Raw genomic sequence first — 24582 nt, 5'->3', positions numbered from 1 at the left:
AGCACGAGCTTTTAGCCTAGCATGGAGTCCTCCTCGCCTGCCCTGTTTGCGTCTCCGTCTCCAGGTCGCTCTCCTGATTTCAGCCTGCTCACTTGTGCCTGGTGCTCCGGGGGCGATGGTGGCTTTCCTCACCATTCTTGTTATTGTCACCGGAGTGGACGATGGGTTGTAGCTCCGGTGGTATGAAACCAGTAAATTCCCAGTGGCTTTGTGAGTTGGCGATATCCTGCAATGCTTGTCTGTTGTATGTAAGCAGTGCATGACATTTGTGCACTGCAGAAAAAGCAAAAAACACACAAAATAGAAGAAGACGAAGAAAAAGCCGGCATTCAAGAGTGGAAACGCAAACACGTTTGCCTCAGTGGGCGCCATGAGTCACTATAATAATGCAAGCTTTAGACCTTACTATGTAAAGTGCCCTGTGATGATTGTTTTTGTGGATTGACACTAAAAGTGTCCAGTTGTCCTGGGTGGTTTCTGGTGCAGCTGAGGGTGATAGGTTGGTAATTATCATTAAGTTGTTACTCCTTTTAAACCTGTATACTCCTTATAAACAGATTATATGCATGAATTTGTGAACAATCAATAAGTAATTGATTTAGTAAGTTAGTAAGTCATTTGTAATTCTATTATTACAAATCAAATTAACCATTATAAACATGATAGATTGTACTGAATCTACTGGATCTGTGTTGTTTCTGACTTTGTGTGTGTTTAGTTTGGTAGATTTCACCAGACTTCCCTCTCCGACTCCTGAAAACAAAGATTTGTTCTTTGTCACCAAAGGATCCAGTCTACAGCCAGCATCAGGTGACCTTTGACCTTTAACTTTGATCCAGACATCATCTTTGTCTCCTGAGTTCACTATGACCTCTGACACTTCTGCTGCTGATGCCACTTCTTGTAGGCCTGCAGGGCTCTCCTGCTCCAAGCTCCTCCTACTCAGAGCCAAATGAGAATGAAGCAGGATGTGAAACGACCAATGGGGGCCGAAGGGAGGGGCCGGAGCTGACCAGTGAGAGCCGCAGTCTGTCTCTTGTCGACTTGCAGGACTGCTCCCCTAGTGATGGCCTCGATGACGGTCTTTGGCAGCGCAAAACTGGGCTTCTTCCCCTCTCCTTCCAGAACCCGGTGTATCACATGACCACCACATCTCCACGGCAACTACAGCAGGCAGACGCCACGCCCTCAGACTGCTCAGTGGGTTCGCAGGGAAATGACGACAGGAGCGCTGTGGCAACCAAACCAGCATTTCTTACCCAGATACCTGTGGGGCTGGGAGGGGGAGAGAGGGGGGAGAGGATGTCGGCCATGTCGAGCAGCAGCAGTGGAGAGGAATACTCCAGACGAGCTCTGTCCCTCACCGAGACTCTCACAAGTAAGAAAAGACAGGCACATTTCATAGACAGACTATAAATTGTGGTTATACCACAGTCAGGACAAGTGCAGAACCGCCACACTTGGTTGACAAAGAAAACAGCAGTGCTCTCTGAATTGTTCATTAGTTCAACAGTAGCTAAACAAGGGAAACAGTTCCAGAACACTTAGGTAGACTATACCTGGAAACAATGCAGGTAAATCAGGGTGATAGGTGCTAATACAGCTAATTCAGCAAATCACCTGAAGCACCAACACACCAACCTCGATAAAGAATTTCAAGAGGCTGGTGACGGCTCCCATTTCCACATCACTGAAACACTAAACACAATGTCCCAGTAAACAGTTAAGTGTGTTGCCCTGTTGTTGACTCAGCTGTAATTCTCAAAACTAAGCTAATCGCCCTCAGAGCCATCAGGCCAGGGGACTCTCAGACAGCAGGTTTAGTTCAAGGGTAACTTTAGTATTCTTACTGCTCTATTTCATCAAAGTAACATTGGTATAGTAATTAGACAAGTACATTTTCATGTATTTGTATCAAATTTCAGTCATAAACATAAAAAGTCATTTGTCTTAAACTTCAGCAGCAGTCACCACCAATAAATCCCCCCAAAAGACTGGAAAACGCATAAAACCAAATTACCCATGGAAGGATCATATTAGCTCACTTAGAACACGAAAGGATACATCTCCCAAATATGCCTGCTTAATGCTAAAGTTAGCTAAGCTAACTAGCTAGGTAGGTAGGTACTTTATTGATCCCACAGTGGGGAAATTTCTGTGTTACAGCAGCAATGGAGAACAACCAACATAACACCATAAGAACAGAACTTCATAGAAACACGGAAAAGAACACAACGAGGACACAGCTGCTGTAACTTGCTGCCACTCCGCGCTGGCTGCTGCTTGGCCAATCAGGGCTTGACAAAGAACACTTAGTCTTAAAATAAAAAGTTACATAAAGGCAACAAAGCATTAGGACCAATACACACAAGGATTATAAAAGTAGCGTCATCAGAACGTTACATTTTACACAGCACAAATAAGCAAATCAAAGGCACCTAAAAACAGGGCAAAGCAGCATTGGAGAAAATCAGGAACAGCAGTAGAGGCTAAACAACCAGCACTAAACTATGCCAGCAGAACTGGTATAATTCAGTAAGGCCTGAAAATCTAATTAAGGAAGCAGTAAGATCCTAAATTACCACCAGGACACTTATTAGAGAGTCTGGATGAAGAAACTGGGACTAATATGGTTTATGCCTTTATACTGTAACTAGTCACAGAAGATGATTGGCTGGATTGCAAAGGTATAATCAGTCAACTGACTGAATGATGATGTCATTGTTGTTGCTCCTCACCCTCAGGTAGCTCTGCCCTCCCTCGTCAGAACTCCTCAGGTCCTCAACGACGCATTGATCAGCCTCCTCCCCCAAACTCAGCTCCCCCGGGTCCTCCGCGTGGCCGGACACCTCCCAGCATACTCGGTGGTGGTGGTGGGGGCACTGCCTACCCCCCTCGCCCTGCCTCTGGCAGCATGATGTCATCAAGCCCTGATTGGCCAAGCAGCAACCAGTCGCGGCTCAGACAGACATCATCATCATCTAAAGGAGACAGCCCTGAGAAACAGCGACCTGCTGCCAAGGTAACCAGGTTGTTACCATGGTAACTAGTCAGTGTGCCCTCCTCACTGCTGGTCCTGATATTGTTTCTAGGGGTTACACAGATTGGTCAACTACTAGACTTCACTAGGCAGGGTCGACATAAACATGAGGTTGACTAGTCGCTGACCATGGGATGCCTAACGTGATGACAGTGTCGGTAACTTTCTTCACTTAGCAGCGACCTCCAACCGACTGGCCATTCAGGTGGGATCTGGCTGTTACTGGGAATCCACAATGAAAGTGTGGTTGTTAGGATCTGATATGACCTAAATTAATTCAGGCAAATTATCCCAATTCAAATAATTATTTAATATTACAATAATACTGAACAGTTCAATAAATTGTAAGACAATTCAGCAATCTGAACAATAGGGGATAGAATCACCACTGCTGCATAAAGAATAAACAATAGTATTAGATATGAGAATTGTCAAAGAGTCAGTCAGTCATCGTGGCCACAAGGTAGAGTCGGGTCGGTCCCCTCTCCACCTGGCCGGGTCGAAAGGCACACTCACGACTGCAGCACCATCATTCTCTTTAACCCACAGCCATTCTAACTTTTATCTTCTCCCAGTTACATATCCTGTCCACTCCCCTCCTGTTGCTTAAGCCAGAGCCACAGCTTCACGCCAGCTCTACACCCCTTCTTCCAAGAATTGTCTGAGATGTCCCGTACATGAACTTCAAGGTCGCACTGACCCAGCGCCCATTTCCTTTTCTAAATATGAACTTAAAAGCACACAAACAATTCACACAAGGCTGAAGTTATGTCCATTTCCCATTTAAAGAAGGCTTCTCTCTGGATGCTTACCCATAAATTAAACAAGGACACAAGCCAAGATATTCTTGCTTGAGCAAGCCATCAGTTCCCATGGTCACAAACATCTCCAAACAGTTCAGAGAAGAGAAACAGATGTTATAGGATTATATAAACACTTACTCACCCTTACATGCCTACTGCAAATAATATCATGTCATAATATGTAAACTACATATTTACTATTACATATCACCTCTGGACTGGCACCTTGTTTGTTTTTGACCACTACAAAAGCAAACAGGAGTAGAACGATCAGTGTCTCTGTGATCAGAACAGCTGTCTGTCTGGCTGATCGACAACAGAAATGTGCTAGACAAAAATTGTTTTTCATGTAGGTTCATCTGGGGAAAAGCAGCAACATTTTTATGCATGTCTTTTGTTTTTATTGATTTTTCTGACTGTGGTTCAATGGGTACAGTAGTCGTTTCCCAACCGGACTGTCGGATATTCGAATCATGGTGCCTGCAGTCCACACGTCGAAGTGTCCTTGGGCAAGACACTGAACATCCCCCCCCTGCGTATAACATACTTGGCCAAATACAGGTGATTATTGTGATTATCCCATTTCTCGCTGACACTGTGATGTCGTACATCAGCTTTGTGAGGATGTGAGACCTTCTGCACATACTACAACAACAACAACAAGCCCTGGTTCACAGTAAAAGTCAAGTAGCTTCACCGTGCCAAAGAGGAGGCCTACAGACATGGGACAGGATCATGTACAGGCAGCCAGGAACACACTGACAAGGAAGATGTTTTTGTGTTTTGCGTTCTTGTGACACTGTGCAAACAAACAAACAACGATTCAGGTGGTTGCTGTGGTAACACATCAGGGTACCTGTGTGTGTCTAGGCGCCCTCCCCCTGTGCCTTGGACCGGACCGCCGCCTGGCTGCTCAACATGAACTCCGCCTCCTCCTACGGTGAGACGGAAGAAGACCGCCACGATGACACTCTCATCGACAAGGTAAGAGACTCATTATACTGGGATGTTACTGGTTCTGTGCTGGTTCTGCTGGTTCTGACTCTATGTGTGTCCAGTACCAGCAGGAGATTGCATTGCTACAGGAGAAGCTGCGAGTTGCAGCATTGCGTCAGGAGGAGTGTGAAGCTCGTCTCATGGTCCAGGATCAGCAGAACCAACGAATGCTGCAGGAGTATCAGGTCTGTACCTGACAGAGGACTGGGATTCACCTGTGCAGGAGATCTGCTGATGTGTATGATCACATGACAATGCGGGACCAATAGGAGTGTATGTGTGTTCCAGGCTCGGTTGGAGGACACAGAGAGCAGACTGAGGAGGCTGCAGGATGACAAAGACCTCCAGATGAACAGCATCATCAGCAGGTCTGAACATCTGTACACCTGTCTGTCTGTACACCTGTTCACCTGTTTGTGTGTGTATGTTCTGTCTGACCTGTCACCTGTGTAGGTTGATGGCAGTGGAGGAAGAGCTGAAGAAGGATCACTCTGACATGCAGGCTGTGGTCGACTCCAAACAGAAGATCATAGAGGCTCAGGTACCTGTCGCTCACTTGATTCAGTCTCACCTGTCTGACTGTCATTCACTTACCTGTCTGCCACCTGTCTGTCTCACAGGAGAAGAGGATAGCGAGTCTTGACGCGGCAAACACTCGCCTGATGGCAGCACTGACTCAGCTCAAGGAGCGATATGCTGTGACATCACAGAGGAATGGCCTGTCTCCTAGCAACACATCGTCTCTGCAGATCACCGAGAACGGGGAGTTTCGCAACTCTGGCAACTGCTAATAATATGCTGCTGAGCTTTGATTGGCTTTGACTGCAGGGAGAGGACAAGGCTTATCTGCACGATGTGAGAGGAGGTGTGGCTAACTCATAAACCCCGCCATTTTTTAAAGTTTGACCACTGAGTGTAGTAGTTATCACAGAAGTGACAGAAAGGTGGCACCTCCCCACAGGGACAGAGCCGAAGGGTACCCTTCAGTTCCTGTTTTTGTTTTGCATGTTTCCTCTTTAAACATCCTACACACTTTGACATCATATCCTGTTTTTCTTTGAAACCACCTACTCAGAGCCAGAAACTTCTACCAATCAAACTGGGTGTCATGTTACTGCTCTACACCACCTGGAACAGCTTCATCTGTCCTATTGGAACAACCCTGGCTGTATATGGCTCCGTTGCTTAGATGTTTTTGTTGAGATCATACAGCTGTGTCTGATGGAGCCCAGATATTCACCTATTTAGCCTCTTTATCATTAGACTGTGATTTAAAGGAACAGTCCACCGCTTCTATCTCTGTGTACAGATACAGGTCCTGGTTAACCTAGCTTAGTACAAAGACAAAGCAGGTGAAGATGTTAGCCTAGCTACACCTACACAGAGCAAACCTAACTGGGACTCTACTGAGATATGACATGCTGTTGATTAGTGACCCTGAGGTGTTGGCTGCTCTGGGCTTCCGTAGAACTGAGAATTTAATCTGTGGATCCTCCAGACAGTTAGAAGTTAGTTTGTGTTGTTTCAGAGAATTCTACAGATTTTAATGTAAACACCAGATTATATTGTACAACAGTAAAAACTCTAAATTGTGATGAATAGTTTGTGAACACATGTCTGCTGTCCCGTACAGACTGACTCTACCGTCTTCTCTGCTGTGTTCACTGTGGCCTCTGTCTCTGTTCTTCTGTATTGATGAGAAACCTTTTGTTCCTCTTACTGTTATTTATCAACACCAGTATTTATAAAGAGAGATGCTCCAATAAACTATTACACTATCAAACTGTTGCTATGGCGATGAGTGTAACTATGGAGCCCAAGCGCCCCCCTGGTGTCTGAAACCTGTCGGTGCGGCTTCGCATACAGACACTGTTGTGGAGGCAGACAAGTTAGATTTATTAGAACAAAGCTGTGAGATTAGAGCGCCATCATTACATGTAAGGCACTCCAGGTGATAAGTGGTCCAGTATTTGTGGTTCCAGCCCAAAACAACCAGTGAATGTCGGCGGTTCAAGTCCCTGTTTCACCATCACTGTGGGAGTACGAGGGTCTCTGTGGGCCAAGTCGCTCTCAGTGGTACACTGGATAGCTAGACCTAAAGCACACAGTTAGCTGTTAGCACGTGGAGGCAGTGCTGAGCTCTGGTTCAGGTTATCCCATGATGTTGGACTAACTTATTGTCTGTCTCACCTGTTGCCGCTGCCTCTGTCTTCTCCTCATGAGCCTTGATTCCAATCCAAACAAACACCTGAAAGAGGACACAGCAAATGAGGAGATAAGGAGGACCCAGGGACTGCAGCAGAGGAGACTCACCTGGGATCTCCTCCATCTGAACACAGTTACATTTTAATTACCTACTAATAAGGACCTCCACTGGATTACAAATTACTTACATCAGTAAGGATAAAGGGCAATCAAGTGACCACCTAGTGAACAGCCATGTGAGTAAATGCCATATAAACTAAGCTACCTAGTTAATGCGTGGTGAACACCCAAACGACCTCTAAGTAAACCCAGAGCAACCAGCTAACAGCCACTCCAAAAACCTTGAGCTACTTAGTAAACCCATACCAACCATTTTGGTAGTAACCCCCCAGCACCAACACAATAAACACACAGCAACCTCCCAACAACCACACCACAACTAGAACTGAATGCACCTGTACACACAAAGTCGGGTTGGATGGAGATCATCTGGTTTGAATTGATATTTTAAAGCCAACATGGAGGAAACAAAGAGTCCCCCTCACCTTGCTCCTTCCCTTCCTCCATCTGAGTGGGGATCACCTGCAGGATCCCAGCCATATGTTCAGCTCCCTGGACTTCAGCTGAGCTGCTCCTCCTCCCTTTCCATATCCAGGATCCAGAGGAGGACATCATTGGAGTTCAGACTGGAGGGGGATGGATCCATCTGAGGAGGATAGAGGAGAAGTTTAGCTCTGGACTAATGCTGGGATCACACTAGGTGATGTCAGCCAAATCATGTCTCGACAGTCATGGCATGCTGGCAAACTAAACCCAGTGCAGGACAAACGGGAAATGGCCAGAGTGCAGGGCTGATTAATTACAATGAGCTTCTGTGACTGACGGGTCCTGCAGTGCGAAGATGGGGCCCAGCTGGTCAGCACAGACTTTCAGGCAGGAAGGGGTCACACCACCTGGGCTTTCTGATCTTTCTTTTTTTAAAAGGCCATGCACATCCTTTTCACAGATCTTCAGGGGTGGGGGGGCTGGGAGGAAGGGAGGCGATTATGGGGGAGCAGCTGCTGGGTCTGAGGTGAGGTGGGAGGTCCAGTCCAAGGCATAGGGGGAGGGTGCCTAGACACACACAGGTACCCTGATATGTTCCCATAGCAACCACCTGAACCATTGTTTGTTTCCACAGTGTCGCAAGGCAAAACACAAAAAGTCAGCACTGGGTCATATTCACAGAGTCTCAGGCTCAGGAACCAGATATAACCCGTATGAACAGAATAGTTACAAAATAGTGTAACAATCCTGATGTTTATAACCTTTAGTTGCTTGTTTTTTTTCCAACCACTTGTCCAAAATGCAAAAATATTCACTTTGTTGTCAAATGTTAGCATTGTTTCATACAATTTTGCATAACAGAAGATTTAAACAATTTATTATCAAAGTAGTTGCTGATCGTTATTATTATTAGGGGTGGGGGGGAGTTCTGCTTCTCAGACCAACAGTAAAACATATTCAGGTCGTCTGTGATGGTCTTCCACAGCGGGGAGATGGTTTCCTGTAGCAGTGATGTTTTTCAGGCTCCTCCACTCAGACGAGGGCTCGCTGGATGAAACCTGGTTTCTCAGCCTTTCAGAGTCGCTCCTCTTCCCTACCTTGATCTCCCTTGTCAGTGTGTTCCTGGCCTGGCTGTACAGGGTCCTGTCCCCACTTCTGTAGGTCTCCTCTTTGGCACAACAAAGCTGCTAAAGTTTTACTGTGAACCAGGGCTTGTTGTTGTTGTATGTGCAGAAGGTCTTGGTGGACACACACGTCCTCACAAACCTGATGTAAGGTGTCACAGTGTGACTGAATTCATCCAGGTCTGTAGACGCAGCCTCAGATACAGTCCAGTCTGTGCAGCCAGAGCAGGTCGGTAGCTCTGGCTGCTTGGTCCATGTCTTCACTGTTTTGACCACAGGCTTCACAGCTTTAAGTTTCTGCCTGTAGGCTGGAATAAGATGGACCAAATTGGAGGATATCTTCAAATTATGGCTTACTATATGATAATTACCAGATAATACAGGGGTTGAACACTGCAGAACTTGCCTGAAAATCAGTTTTTACCAAGTTTATTTATATAGCACATTTTCATATGGAGCAGCAATTCGAAGTGCTGACACAATGCACACAGATGGATAAAGCATTAGAATGCAAATTAGATCAAACCAGATTTAATATTAAAATTAATATCAAGATTAAATATTACTTAAAAGCAACAATTACATGACAGTGCAAGTAGCAACATCCATGAGCAGATCCCTGGTACATTTAGTATAGCTGTGACTGGATTCTCTGGATTATGTTTTGCAACCTCTGAGTAGTTCACACCAAAGGTGGATGCACCTTTCTCCTGGAAAATTTAAATTTACAATAATTTAAAACGTCAGTGCTTAGGTTAACTAAACAGCACAGTGAAGTAGGTTGGTCATTGTTTAATGAAGGGAAAATAAAGTATGCAGTATTGGGTGGAATTAAGAAACATCAGAGCAAACACAGTAATTCATTGATTGTTGTCAGTATATCCAATAGTGCACAGCAAAAGTGAACTGTTGTTAACTAATTCGGCATATTTAGTGTTCCAAAACGTGAACAAATATAGACGGGCCTACATGTTCATGGGTTTATTTGGAAAGAAATCCCACATCAGAACAAGTTGGTTCTGTAAGATGCTGTTCACTCTTGTTTAAACTTGCCTTCAGAACTAACGAGACCCACATAATAATTGCAGATCTGAATGTAAATGCATTTTGATTTAATGTTTTCTAACAGGCCTGTGGTGTTGGGCTTTTACTGTGAAAGTGCGCACCGGATGTGCGCCTGTGTTGCGGGCTGGTCCGTTCCCTGCAGAGGAGCAGAGCGGAGGAGGAGGAGGAGAGGGAGCTCAAGGTCACAGCAGGAGGAGCCCCATCTCCACCATCTTCTTTATCATCGATCCTGATCACACTGTCATCGATACTTTGATCGGATTCATCGGCTGCACGAGAGCCGCGTGATCCAAGACAGGAGCGACAGGCGGATCCGCTGCTGCATTGTCTGTCTGCCTCTCCATCACCAACATCCACCTGTTTGTCTCTCCGCCTCTCCGCCATGGGGAACCGGGGGATGGAGGAGCTGATCCCGCTGGTGAACCGGCTCCAGGACGCCTTCTCCTCCATCGGCCAGAACGCGAACCTCGACCTGCCGCAGATCGCGGTGGTGGGGCGCCGGGAAGAGCTCGGTGCTGGAGAACTTCGTGGGCAAGTGAGTCGACCAGTCGATCCGTCCACCTGTCTGTCTGTCTGTATGTACACCTGCGTCTGTATCCGAGCCGGGCCGAGCAGAGCGCGGCTCGCTGGGGAAATTAAGAGCCAGAACATAGTGCTGAGCCTTATTAGGCTTCATCATGTTACTCACATATACTCACTGTAAAATATACTACTGCTACTACTAATGATAATAATAATGAGTTTATTGTCATTCCTATATGCACAAAAATACTATAAATAGAAACGTAGCAAAAGAACCTAAAAATATCCATATAAATATTGAAATACAAATTAAATCATAAAGTTAGAAAACAAATATAAAAATACACACTACCATAGCCACGTGTATAAAATGTGAAGGACTTCCCATATGGGAGTGAGTGGTTATAATAACTTGTTGGCTTTTGCAGTAAATTGTTGTATTTCCTGTGAATCTTTTTACAAAGGCAGATTCTTTGGAGTCTGGTATTATTTATATGGAAGAAGATGATATTCTAGAAGACTGAACATATTCAGTGTGTGTCTGTTTATTTATACAGCTGTTATCAAAGGAAATCCAGAGAAGGTTTGATAAGTACAGTCTAATAAAACAGGCCAAATCTGCAGCCTCTTGAAAAAACATTTCAAAACTTTTAAGTACTTTTTTTGCCCTGTTTCTTTTTATTTTTGAACAAAAAGTCCTTAAACGCTGCAGCGGTTAGGGGGATTCATATGGCACTAAATCAGTGACAACAGCAGCCGCACTGATGCTGGCTGTGGTCACACTGAGTCAGAGCAGCTGGCAGGACCTGCTCACTCTGAGACCTCCACAGAGTTCAGGTCAGGAAGGATTCACTGTGCACGTTGTCGTTTTCATCTATAGCCAAAAATATGAAATTAAGTGAAACCTCACAGGTAGAATTGTTCAAGTGCAACAAGCACAAGAAGCAAAAAGAAGATACACTTTACAACAAGCAGAGAATCAGAATAGATTCATCTGTGATCAGCCAGAGTCTACCAATGGGTTAGTGGAGCAGGTCTGGTCCTGAGGCTCTTTCAGGTCCCGGGTCTCTGTTGGGTCTTCAGTCCTTGTCAGGTCTAGTGTGTTTGCGTCCAAAGGGGTGTGGATGTTTGGAAATGAAGGAACTGAGTTGGCTTGTGTTTCTGTGGCTGCGGTGAAAGTCAGCCAGTTAAAACAACTAGTACCTGAATCAGTGAACCAGGACCGGAGGTGATGTGGGAATGTGCTTCTGAGTTCTGTCTTTAACACTGGTGAAGTGACAGGTTGACTTCATTGTTACTGGCAGCTTCGCTGATAGAGTTTGGTGCTGTGTTCAGGGTCACCTGATGCTGGTTTCATCCTGGATCCGCCCGGCTTAGGTTCAGGTGGTTTTGGTTCAGCTGCACTCTTCCTGATGGTTCTTTTTCTACATGATCATTACAGAAACTGGAGTTTAGGGAGATTTGGTTTGTGGCACCAAGGGCCTGCTCCGCTGTTGGTGGCGGCTGTTTATGTAGATCTATTGATGAGTTTATCAGTAAAAAAAACACTGATCACTTAGTTGATGAAAACTGCAGGTGCTGAGGTTCTGTCCGACCAACAGGTCTGAAAATCCCTGAGCCCAGCTTCTCCAAAAAGGCCTCAGAAGTCTGTAAAAAGAAAAAGCCTTGCATTGTATTCCTTCTGCATTGTAGAGACTCAAGATGTTTCTGTCAGGAGGATCCTGATGGTTAGGTTGATCCCTAATTTCCCATGGTGCTCTGCCAAAAAACGGTGGACTGCTCCCTCTGGGTTGGCAGTGAGTTGCTGCGCCAAGTGAAGGACTTTAAGTATCTCTGGGTCTTGTTCACGAGCGAGGGTAAAACTGAGGGGGAGATTGACAGGCGGGTAGGGGTGGCATCAGTAGTAATTCAGATGTTGGAACATGTCGCCAGGACATCTGGACCACCATACTGAACCTGCCGCCACCGTGACCTGAACCCAGATAAGCTGTAGAAAATCGATGGATGATATGAGGCACGTGAGGCCTACAGTGGACTGTTCTTTGTGCTTACACGATCTGTTTTGTCATCAGTTTGTGTTTCCTGCAAGGTTCCACAGCTCAGGCCCAGGTACATTGTGGGGCAGCAAATGTTGTAATCTCAGCTGAAGTGTGCTGCGGGGGCACATGTCAGCGTCCCCTGCAGGTTGCACAGCTAAAGCTTCAGCTTGTCCTGCATCTGGTGCTGGTATTTTATACAAAAACACAGTGTGAAAATGTTTAATCTGTAGGTTTACTTTGTGATGATGATAATTTAAAAGAACATTATAATTCAGATGAAGAAATTGGTTTGAGTTCAGCACATTGATTTTAAAATCAAACTGGTGTTAAATTAAACCGGTGTTGGACGTTGGAGAAACAGTCCTCAATCAGTCTCACTCTGTTCTGTATCGACTGTGGTGTCATGTCACTGACTTTAGTGCTTCATGCTCCCAGACAAATTATGATTATCTTACCTGGACACAGTTCAGACCCAGTACATGTGGAGCATTTGAGGCCCCTGGTGGCTCCCAGAAGTCTGGTCGATGAGAACAGGATGTGATTTTACTCTGAGGTTTGTAGTTTCAGTCCTGATGGAAGGTGTCACATAATTGGCTGAATACATTTACCTTCCTTGTCACCCGAGGATGAGGATGGTCTCTCTCTCTCTCTCTCTCTCTCTCTCTCTCTCTCTGTATCTGTGCTCTCATTGGTTGATGTTGGTCATGTGACTCAGCAGGGCTTGTATTGCATGACAATAACAATGTGATATGTGTGTGTGTGTGTGGGTGGAGAGCTGCATTGTGTGAATCCCTGCAGTCAGCACACACACACCAACGCACAGCGTAAGGATGTTGTGACAAGGGTACTCCTCAAGCTGCATCACTGAAGGATCCACGTCACACATCCAGCTCCTTATAGTCCTGTATTATACACTTATATAACCCTGAAATCCCCCGTGGCTGCTCATTTTGCTCATTTCCAGCCATTTAATGTTTAATCTTGGGTACCTCTAGATTAACCTGGCACGCATCATAACTTCAAATAGTTTGTAATTGTTTCAGAATCAGAGAGCCAAGAAGCCTCTTTCTTAAAACAAGTGGACAGTTTGTGAATGTGTACAAATTCTGTTGCCGGTGTTGACTCAAGTGCACAGCACAACAAACCACAACAGCATTAATTAATGTGAATGTCTCCTCCATAGATAGGTAAACAATGGTATATGTACCAAAGAGATGTGTAACACTCTAAACATAGCAGGTAACTGAGAAACCCCATATTTTAACTGGCATAATGCAGACATAGTAACTTATCCAGTAAATTCTTTCTAACGTTACAGAAACAAGGCATTAACAATTCGCTGTTGTAACTTTGTAGATAAGTCAGGAAACAAAGAAAATCATGCCATGAGCCCTTTAAACAGTTCAGTAGTACAATGTAGATTAAGATGCAATGTGATCATGTATAACACAGTTTTGTTTATTTGTTTTTTGCTTATTTAGATTAGATTAGATTCAACTCTACTGTCATTACCCACGTACAAGTACAACTCAACGAAATGCAGTTTAGCTTCTAACCGGCAGTGCAATAACAGCAGTGCAGAGTGCGCAGTAGAGTAGGCACTTTATTGATCCCACAGTGGGGAAATTTCTGTGTTACAGCAGCAATAGAGAACAACCAACATAACACCATAAGAACAGACACATAAGAACTGTGGCGACCCCTAACGGGAACAGCCGAAAGAAGGAGAATATAATAATAATAACCACCTTTATTGGCCAAGTATGTCACACAAAAGGAATTTGTTTCCAGTACAGAACCGATGGCAGCCATCTGCAGCGCAAACTCAGCCGATGGCTCTAACCATTGGGGGCAACTTGGGGGTTCAGTGTTTTGCCCAAGGACACTTCAACATGTGCAGGCACAAAGATTCGAACGTCCAACCCTCCGGTTGGGAGATGACTGGTCTAAACACTGAACCATAGTTCTTATAGCTGTATAATAAACTTGTGTTTATTCATTTCACTTCTTCCTGGTTTTATGAAAGTTTCTGTTGCTTCAGAGCGGACTCACATCACAGCTGAAGTTTAATGCCTCCTCTGCACATACGGCCTGTCATCATCATTCAGCCCCTTACAGACCGGTAACAGTAAACATGGAGGAGAGCGACAACAGAGACCAAGAAGTTTCACATGAGGTGGACGTTTATGGAGAAGCTTCTGATCAGGCCAAACATATCGTAACCCAGTGGTTTGGGTGGAAACTCGGCCGTTTGACTGTCGCACACAACCTGGTTGTTATCCTTGCGTGCACGTGGCTGACATTTCAGTTACACCTATGCATGTGGCAGTTTAGGAGCTGAACGGTGTTCACACCGGAGCCAGGTACATGGCCCTGACACACACGGATGGGAAGCAGCGACACAACAAGACCAGAGCTGAGAGTTAAGGCCTGATGTGGACACAACCTGAAGTTTTGGTGCTTTCTGTCATCTCCTCCTCGGATCTTTAACAAATGTTTCATTCGTTTAATGTTTGAGTTCTCAGGTTTTACACATTGTCCATTAAACACATCTTCCTCCTCTTCCTCCTCCCTCAGAGACTTCCTCCCTCGTGGTTCAGGTATTGTCACTCGGCGCCCCCTGGTGCTGCAGCTCATCAACTGCCCAACAGGTGAGACACTGTGATCCGATTTATTACTGCAAATGTTTGACATTGATCTGATGATATTATCTGATGACACGTTCTGATCAGAGTATGCCGAGTTCCTGCACTGTAAGGGGAAGAAGTTCACAGACTTTGATGAAGTTCGGCAGGAGATCGAAGCAGAAACTGATCGCGTCACTGGACACAACAAAGGAATCAGTCCTGTCCCCATCAACCTGAGGGTCTGCTCCCCCAACGGTAACTAGTACACACGAAATGCATATTTAATTATACATATTACAACTGTGAAACAGCCCATATTCAGAGAGGACCTGAGTAAATCAGTGGATCGATACATGAACTAGGTCCTAAATGGTGTGTATGTGTGTGGTCAGTGCTGAACCTGACGCTGGTGGATCTTCCTGGGATGACCAAGGTCCCGGTTGGGGATCAGCCTCCTGATATCGAGCACCAGATCAAGGATATGCTAATGCAGTTTGTCACCAAGGACAACTGCCTCCTATTGGCTGTGTCTCCCGCCAACTCTGACCTTGCCAACTCCGACGCTCTGAAGATCGCCAAAGAGGTCGACCCTCAAGGTCCAAGTCCGCCAGAGCTTCACCTACACCTTCTGCTGCATCCCCTACCCCTCCTTCATCCCCTATATCTCCTTCATCCCCTGTATCTCCTTCATCCCCTACGCCTCCCTCATCCCCTACATCTCCTTTTTCTCTACGCCTCCTTCATCCCCTACGCCTCCCTCATCCCCTACACCTCCTTTTTCTTTACGCCTCCTTCATCCCCTACATCTCCTTTTTCCTTACCCCTCCTTCATCCACTACACCTCCTTTATCCCCTACATCTTCTTTTCCTTTCGCCTCCTTCATGCACTACACCTCCTTTATCCCCTACATCTCCTTTTTCCTTACACCTCCTTCTTCCTCTACTCTTCCTTCATCCACTACACCTCCTTCATCCCCTACGCCTCCTTTTTCCGTACACCTTCTTTATCCCATACATCTCCTTTTTCCTTACGCCTCCTTCATCCACTACACCTCCTACATCCCCTACATCTCCTTCATCCCCTACACCTCCTTTTTCTCTATGCCTCCCTTTTCTCTATGCCTCCTTCATCCCCTATGCCTCCTTTTTCACTACACCTCCTTTTTCCCTATGCCTCCTTCATCACCTACGCCTCCTTCATCCCCTGCACCTCCTTCATCCACTACGCTTCCTTCATCCCCTACGCCTCCTTCATCCCCTACACCTCCTTTATCCCCTTCATCTCCTTTTTCCTTACCCCTCCATCATCCACTACACCTCCTTTATCCCCTACATCACCTTTTTCCTTACGCCTCCTTCACCCCCTACATCTCCTTTTCCTTACCCCTCCTTCATCCACTATGCCTCCTTTTTCCTTGCACCTCCTTTATCCCCTACATCTCTTTTTTCTCCTACATCTCCTTTTTCCTTACGCTTCCTTCATCCACTACACCTCCTTCATCTCCTACCCCTCCTTTTTCCTTACGCTTCCTTCATCCACTACACCTCCTTCATCTCCTACCCCTCCTTTTTCCTTACGCTTCCTTCATCCACTACACCTCCTTCATCTCCTACCCCTCCTTTTTCCTTACGCTTCCTTCATCCACTACACCTCCTTCATCTCCTACCCCTCCTTTTTCCTTACGCTTCCTTCATCCACTACACCTCCTTCATCTCCTACCCCTCCTTTTTCCTTACGCTTCCTTCATCCACTACACCTCCTTCATCTCCTACCCCTCCTTTTTCCTTACGCTTCCTTCATCCACTACACCTCCTTCATCTCCTACCCCTCCTTTTTCCTTACGCTTCCTTCATCCACTACACCTCCTTCATCTCCTACCCCTCCTTTTTCCTTACGCTTCCTTCATCCACTACACCTCCTTCATCTCCTACCCCTCCTTTTTCCTTACGCTTCCTTCATCCACTACACCTCCTTCATCTCCTACCCCTCCTTTTTCCTTACGCTTCCTTCATCCACTACACCTCCTTCATCCCCTACGCCTCCTTCATCCCCTACACCTCCTTTATCCCCTACATCTCTTTTTTCTCCTACATCTCCTTTTTCCCCTACATCTCCTTCATCCCCTACGCCTCCTTTTTTCTTACGCTTCCTTCATCCACTATACCTCCTTTATCCCCTTCATCTCCTTTTACTTTTTCCTTACAACTCCTTCATTCATTACATCTCCTTCATCCCCTACGCCTCCTTTTTCCTTACGCTTCATTCTTCCACTAAACCTCCTTCATCCCCTACATACACCTCCTTTATCCCCTACATCTCTTTTTTCTCCTACATCTCCTTTTTCCCCTACATCTCCTTCATCCCCTACGCCTCCTTTTTTCTTACGCTTCCTTCATCCACTATACCTCCTTTATCCCCTTCATCTCCTTTTTCATTACCCCTCCATCATCCACTACACCTCCTTCAACCTCTACATCTCCTTTTTCATTATGCCTCCTTCATCCCCTACACCTCCTTTTTCATTACCCCTCCTTCATCCACTACACCTCCTTTTTCCTTGCTCTCCTTCATCCACTACACCTCCTTCATCCCCTACGCCTCCTTTTTCCTTACGCTTCCTTCGTCCACTACACCTCCTTCATCCACTATATCTCCTTCATCCCCTACACCTCCTTCATCCCCTACGCCTCCTTCATACTGCCAGGTGCCGACCTGGCACCTGCAGTATATCACTGAAGAGACGCCATAAAGAGACACCAGAGGTGTCTTGTGTCTTTCAGTGGGGGTGGGGGGCAGGATCTCATCCCTGAGGTGGCTTAAGTGAAGCTTTTTTGTGTTCAGGTCTGAGAACCATCGGTGTGATCACCAAACTGGATCTGATGGATGAAGGAACCGATGCCAGAGACATCCTGGAGAACAAACTGCTGCCTCTGCGCAGAGGTAGAGATGCTACATCACAGAGAATCCTGCTGTCTGATTGGCTGTCAGCCATCTTTTGCTTTACATGTACAGTACATGTAAAACAAAACCAAAGAGACATAATGGCACTGAAATGCAAGAATCTACTTCTAAAGTGATCCTCTTATAACTATGGTAATTGTTATGTGCTGTTTGTATACAGGTGGCATAGTAAGACTGAAGTATATTTCAGTTGTCCATTCATTCATCTGTCATTTTATCACTGACACATGTTGTGTCCTAGTTTTTGTTGGTTTGGGTTTTGGGCTTCTTTCTATTTAGTCTAATCTCAATATTGTCTTGGCAACAGATGTTTTTCCTCATATGTTTCATTGACAAGCTGACCTTGAGCTGTTACCTAAATGTGGATTAACCTGAGTAGAGGAGCAGGATTTAAGCACACCTGGCTCCAGGTGGTAACAGAGACTGGTCCGTGGCAGGTTACATCGGGGTGGTGAATCGCAGTCAGAAGGACATCGATGGGAAGAAGGACATCACTGCAGCACTTCAGGCCGAGAGGAAGTTCTTTCTGTCGCACCCGGCATACCGACACCTGGCCGACCGCATGGGCACTGCCTACCTGCAGAAGATCCTCAACCAGGTAAACCGCCTGGTGGGGACATATATAACCCACATACAACCAGCTGAGACTCAAAGACCACCTCCTTACCCAGATGTGGCCACACTTGTCTGTTGTCTGGGTCAGAGCTAAACTCCACTCAGGGTTAAGACGTTGAAGTAAATTTGGCTTTTAGTGAAAAGATTTCAGGACAGAGCATGCTCTGCTCTCTGCTCCCTCTGTAACTGTAGTAACGGAGCATTTCTCTGTTGCCTCTAGCAACTGACCAACCACATCCGGGACACGTTGCCAGGGTTACGCAGCAAACTGCAGAGCCAGCTGTTGTCCATTGAGAAGGAGGTGGAGGAGTACAAGAACTTCAGACCGGACGACCCGAGCCGCAAAACCAAGGCCCTGCTGCAGTCAGTACATGCTAATTCTCAGTGATACTCAGTGATACGCAGAAATATACACTTAAAAATTCTTGGATGATGAAGAAACACGTTAGGATATGATTAGCATGACTTCACGTGACATGGAACAAGTCAGCTTTGCCAGATTGGCAGGGGGGGCCCGCCCCCCCCCCTTCCTGAGTGACCGGTTGAATGTGTGTTGTCAGGATGGTGCAACAGTTTGCCGTGGACTTTGAGAAGCGGATCGAAGGATCTGGAGACCAGGTCGACACCTACGAGCTGTCAGGAGGAGCAAAGATCAATCGCATTTTCCATGAGCGCTTCCCCTTCGAACTGGTCAAGGTAACACACACAGAGCAGATCTGCTGATGTGTGGGCTATGACACCACCATCCTGCTCACACAGACAGGTTCACAGTGGCAGGACTACAGAGCCAGGTGCTAAAGGTGTTGTTGACCTGCTGACGGTAAGCGTTGTCGTATGTTTGTGCAGCTGGAGAGTGACGAAAAGACTCTGCGTAAAGAGATCAGCTACGCCATCAAGAACATCCATGGAATCAGGTGAGTTTAAAGTCCTGCTGTGTTCAGGTATGTGTTACCTGAGTGTCACCTGACTCACCTGCTCTCTCTTCAGGACGGGTCTGTTCACCCCTGACATGGCGTTTGAGACGATTGTGAAGCGCCAGATTGCACAGATCAAAGAGCCGTGTCAGAAATGTGTCGACATGGTGATCAGCGAGCTGGTCAACACCGTCAGGCAGTGCACGCAGAAGGTACTACTGCTACTGTGATTAACATCAGCCCTATGCAGCTTGTTAGCCTCCTTCAGCTGGCAGTTTTGGTTTTCCTGTGCACTGACTGTGTGGTTGTCTCTGGCCTTTGACCTCGGCGTGTTGGCTCTTGCTCTCTGCAGTTGGCCCAGTACCCGATGCTCAGAGAGGAGATGGAGAGAATTGTGACTCAGCACATCAGAGACCGAGAGAGTCGCACCAAAGACCAGGTCTGACTGTCACATGTTTAACTCAGCCAGTCACATTCATCCTTTACATCCAGTGAAAATCTGTGTTCACTACAGCTTTAGTCACATTAGGCACACCACCCGTTCACCACTGTGTGGGATGGTTATGGTGAAGTGTGATTTAGGTGTCATAACTGCTGATCTAGCACCATCATCAGGCCAAGATTTGAATGTGTCCAGAACTTTGGTTTATGACCAAATACTCACAGAATGACATTCACATCGGCCTCAGTGGTGTTTACTGCCAATTAGCTAATGTTAGCATGCTAACATGCTAAACTATGGTAAACAGCTGCTTAAACATCACCATGTTAGGTCCAGATACCTTCACAGAGCTGCTTCTGTCAGGCTTGTTTAGTCACATTTTCAGTAGGTGTAAAAATCAGCTGTCTCTACCTGCATGTCTGTCTCCTCAGGTGGTGTTGCTGATTGACATTGAGTTGGCCTACATGAACACAAACCATGAAGACTTCATCGGCTTTGCGAAGTAAGACAAGCAACCTTTTCATCCATGAAAATAACATTTACGAACTTGTCATCTTCATTAACAGAAGTAAAAGTACTGGTACTTTATAAAAGCAAATACTTGAGTAGGGTTATTAAGCTAACTCAAGTTTGCGTACAGAAGCATGTACAGAGAAACCAGCCTGAATCATCATGGCTGTGGTAGGATAAGTCAGCACCAGCAGACCAAGCTACTCATGTGCATGGATGCATTAAATAATGAATAAACTATGTAAAATTACTCCACCAAGTACAGTATACTCAGTTACTAAAGTGCATGTAACAGAGTAAATGCAAGGTGTTAGTCCCATCTCTGCAAATCAACAAAATACAGGAAATACACTCCCTCACAATCAGAGTGATTGATAAAGGCAGAATAAAACCACTTTCCACAATAAAAGGACAATTCAAACAGCAGAGAACTGAGTCCAGCTGTGTGGAGTGGGTCACATCTGGACCAGTGTGTCCACAACATATCACATTTTAAGAGGTAACTCACCTGTAACCCTGACACGTAGTCGGCCGAATAAGTGTTAACTGATGTGTCTGTGTGTCAGTGCTCAGCAGAAGAGCAGCCAGATGAGCAAGAAGAAAGCAGCAGGAAACCAGGTGAGTCACGACAGGTGACCTGGAGGAGGGAGGCGGGGCTGTAGGGACAGAAGAAGGCCCCTCATTCATGTTTCTCTCTTTTCTTCTCGCTCACATCTGTTGCTGCAACAACCAGGATGAGATCATGGTGAGTGGTCACCAGTGTGTTTCTGAGGACATGTCGTCCTTAAAAGGACTATTTGAGGGTAGAAACAAGGCTTTAGGTTTCAGGTGAGCATCAGGTTCAGGGGGAACTGGTCGGAAGTGCTGTACAACCAAGCCCTGTGTTGACTACTGTTGCTAACTGCTAGGAGCTGCTAACACTATGACTGAGCTGTGTGGCACAGCCGCAGATATTAACTGATCATCCTAGACTGGTAATAAACACATTAGGTGCCTGAATTTGTACTAAAACACAAACAAATTGGTTTTGTAACTAAACATAACATGTTGGATATGAGCTCACCTGAGACACTTTCCTCCATGAGCTTCATTAAAAGTCAGTCCCTGGAACGCGAATGATTTAATAACGGTACAGGGCTGAGGACCAGCATCACTGGTCAATAGAGGCGCAGTGTTATGCCTCAGCCCTCCCTCTGCACTGGACACAGGCATGCAACCAGAAGATTTTGACCTGCAAAGGTTTTTGATTCACAGCCAAAGGCTCTGCAAACAAAAGCTTTTGGAGGTGCAACCGAAATGGACAAACTGCAAACAAAGAAAAAAGTGTTAAAGGTTTTGTTTGAAAAACAATAGCTCTGATTTCAGTTTATATTTTATAATCCCAAGTTTCTTTTTGTTGTGGAGAAAATTATTTTGATTGCAGTTTTGCTTGACAGGAAGTGATGTCACAAATTTATCTTAAGTCAATGTTAGATCGCCAGAAAAAAACGTCACTTTAGTTTTTGATTGCTGATTGATTTATCTGCTGATTTTTTTTTAAATCATCAAATTATTTGGCCTCTAGTCCAGCGTGTGACTTCTTTGTGTGTCCTGTTCGGTCCGACCAGCATAGTTTGAGTTCACTATTGCAAGAGACCGAGTAGAGCCACAGAAGTCACATCGGAGAGGAAACTGGAGCCAGGCCAAGTTTAGATAATCAATCAGTTATCAGAATAGCTGCAGATAACTGATGGGTAATCACAGCAGCTCTACAAATATAATAAGAGTTTGGTGTGAAACTGTCACGTTGTCTCTGGCACTAATGTTACTCAGCTGTAAGCATCAGGTGATTTCCTTCAGTTATAGAAATGCACTTTGCAGTTTTTAACTTCTCTGTTAATATTTATTGAACTAGATGTTTTATTTTTTATTTTATTTACCTGAGGCCACATACTTGGTTGTGTACCTGTACCTTAACTGATTGATAGGTGATCATTGCAATGTGTTTGGCGTTGTACTGGTCACGTGATTGGTCTTCTGTTGATGACATCACGACTCACCTGGTGTGTGCAGGTGATCCGTAAAGGTTGGCTCACTATCAACAACATTGGCATCATGAAGGGGGGCGCTAAAGAGTACTGGTTCGTCCTGACTGCGGAGACCCTGTCCTGGTACAAAGATGATGAGGTAACACACGGAGTTGCATTATGGGGGGGGTTCAGTCTTTGGCCCATGTGACGTGCAGCTCTGCACCTGCATTTATATGGCTGTGGGTTATTTTTATGTGGCTAATCAGAGTTAGAGAGAACCAGGTTCTTAACTGGGACCATAAATATAGATTATTATTTGATAGATTCAGTATTGACATTACCTATGGTGTAGATTAAAAGCAGAACCATAAATCAAGCTTAAATCAAGGGCTAATGCACAGAAACCAACACACTCATACCTACAAGTCACCAGTCAGCCTAACCCGTGTTCCCATAATCAGCCGCACCTTGGACAACATCAGTGTTTATCACTGTAAATCAGGGGATCAGGACTATATTACGGTCAGGCCTTAGGGGGGAGTTCCCATTAAAATACTGTTGTTGTGCCCCCTGTAGGAGAAGGAGAAGAAGTACATGCTGCCTGTGGACAACCTGAAACTGAAAGACATCGAGAAGAGCTTCATGTCAAGCAAACACGTCTTCGCCCTGTTCAACACAGAACACAGGTAAGTGTGTTAAAGGTGAACTCATCACTGTGTGACATTAACAACAGAGTGGGAGTCTGTGTGGGGGCCTTGTGGTCAAACATTTGTGGTTTGAAATCAGCTGCTGATAACTGACAGATTCAAAGTAGAACTGGAGTTCCACAAGGTCTGTACTTGGTCCTTTTGTTTCTCTGCAAATGTCAGCTGTTTTCACACTTATGCACATGATGCTGTCATAGCTACAACATAAATGTCATAAAAACAGTTTCCTCACTTTGAACATGTCATAAAACCAACGTGTGCATGTCACAGGAATGTGTATAAGGACTACCGTCAGCTGGAGCTGGCCAGTGAGTCTCAGGAGGAGGTGGACAGCTGGAAGGCTTCTTTCCTACGGGCAGGAGTGTACCCTGAACGCAGCGTGGTACAGCTCATTACCACTGCTTCATTACTACATTTTACTGCATTATTACTACTTTAAAGCTCACTTGTGTTACAATATCTCATGTTTACACTGATGCTTTATCATTACTGCAGTCTTTATTCCTGCACCATGTTAATGTGTTCTGTTCTATGCCCCCTCCTGCAGGACAAAGAGAAGGTGAGACAGTTTCCGTTCCCTTGTGTCACTAAATGGTCTCTACAGTCATTTTATTATTCTGTACACTAGAGTGGAACACCTGTACAGATGTGTGTCTGGTTAGTGTGTGTTGTAAATGCCTTGAGTCTTATACGAGAAGCTGTCAGAGTCATGTCTGGAAAAAATAAATTAGGTTCTAAACCTGTGACTTGTCAACTTATACAACCCACAGTCAGGGAGCTGGGAGCTGTGATTGGCTAACTGCTGTCATGAGGGCGGTGTTGTACTCCATAGCGACAGTCGCTGCACTGTGTAGTTTATAGTCGGCCATGTTATTTCAGGTGGAGGCAGAGGATTCAAGTGGCGATGGGCAGATCCACAGTCTGGACCCTCAGCTGGAGCGACAGGTGGAGATCGTCAGGAACCTGGTGGACTCATACCTGTACATCATCCATCGCACTGTCAGAGACTTGATCCCCAAGACCATCATGCACCTGATGGTCAACAACGTATGACACACATGCACACACACATACAGATAAACACCTGAACTGACATAAGCAGTCATGTGACCTCCTCCTGTGCTCCTCAGACAAAGGAATTTATCCACTCAGACCTGCTGGCTCAGCTTTACTCCTGTGGAGACCAGAACTCCCTGATGGAGGAGTCCCAGGAGCAGGTGAGGACATGTAGACTGAGAGACAGACAGGTGAGGGGACTCAGTGACAGGAGACTCGGTGACAGACAGGTGAGGGGACTAAATGACAGGAGACTGAGAGACAGACAGGCTGTTTTGAAGTGTGTTTCCTGATTGTTGCCCATGGGGCAGAAAGCCAGCATGTCTGAGTATGACCATTGTTCATGTACTTCAGTGTAATGAGCATGATACTAGACCCACATACAATACTATACACATTT

At 45.6% G+C, this 24582-nt stretch overlaps 2 protein-coding genes across 2 annotated transcripts in view; both read left to right on the top strand.

The window, feature by feature from the left end:
- The window catches only part of LOC109957408 (disabled homolog 2-interacting protein-like), an 18588-nt gene extending 11972 nt beyond the window's left edge, over positions 1-6616 (top strand). Inside the window, exons 11-18 of the mRNA XM_020595289.1 lie at positions 719-810; positions 908-1378; positions 2745-3022; positions 4714-4827; positions 4902-5024; positions 5128-5207; positions 5293-5380; positions 5460-6616. Of these exons, the coding sequence (XP_020450945.1) occupies positions 719-810; positions 908-1378; positions 2745-3022; positions 4714-4827; positions 4902-5024; positions 5128-5207; positions 5293-5380; positions 5460-5630 (1417 nt within the window). The 3' untranslated portion in view covers positions 5631-6616. The remainder of the gene's footprint in view (positions 1-718; positions 811-907; positions 1379-2744; positions 3023-4713; positions 4828-4901; positions 5025-5127; positions 5208-5292; positions 5381-5459) is intronic.
- Positions 6617-9887: 3271 nt separating this feature from the next.
- Positions 9888-24582, top strand: part of LOC109957378 (dynamin-1-like) — a 19888-nt gene continuing 5193 nt past the window's right edge. Inside the window, 21 exon segments of the mRNA XM_020595228.1 lie at positions 9888-10274; positions 10276-10314; positions 14918-14991; positions 15073-15222; positions 15360-15563; positions 17810-17908; positions 18367-18527; positions 18765-18907; positions 19105-19240; positions 19391-19458; positions 19532-19670; positions 19811-19897; positions 20332-20402; positions 20977-21028; positions 21144-21155; positions 22463-22576; positions 22996-23105; positions 23397-23508; positions 23674-23685; positions 24006-24173; positions 24257-24343. Of these exon segments, the coding sequence (XP_020450884.1) occupies positions 10162-10274; positions 10276-10314; positions 14918-14991; positions 15073-15222; positions 15360-15563; positions 17810-17908; positions 18367-18527; positions 18765-18907; positions 19105-19240; positions 19391-19458; positions 19532-19670; positions 19811-19897; positions 20332-20402; positions 20977-21028; positions 21144-21155; positions 22463-22576; positions 22996-23105; positions 23397-23508; positions 23674-23685; positions 24006-24173; positions 24257-24343 (2151 nt within the window). The 5' untranslated portion in view covers positions 9888-10161.

Source organism: Monopterus albus, unplaced genomic scaffold, assembly GCF_001952655.1.
Source record: "Monopterus albus unplaced genomic scaffold, M_albus_1.0 scaffold26.1, whole genome shotgun sequence".
NCBI lineage: Eukaryota > Metazoa > Chordata > Actinopteri > Synbranchiformes > Synbranchidae > Monopterus > Monopterus albus.
The sequence above is the reverse complement of the archived record's forward strand: the minus strand, read 5'-3'. Positions and strand labels throughout refer to the sequence as shown.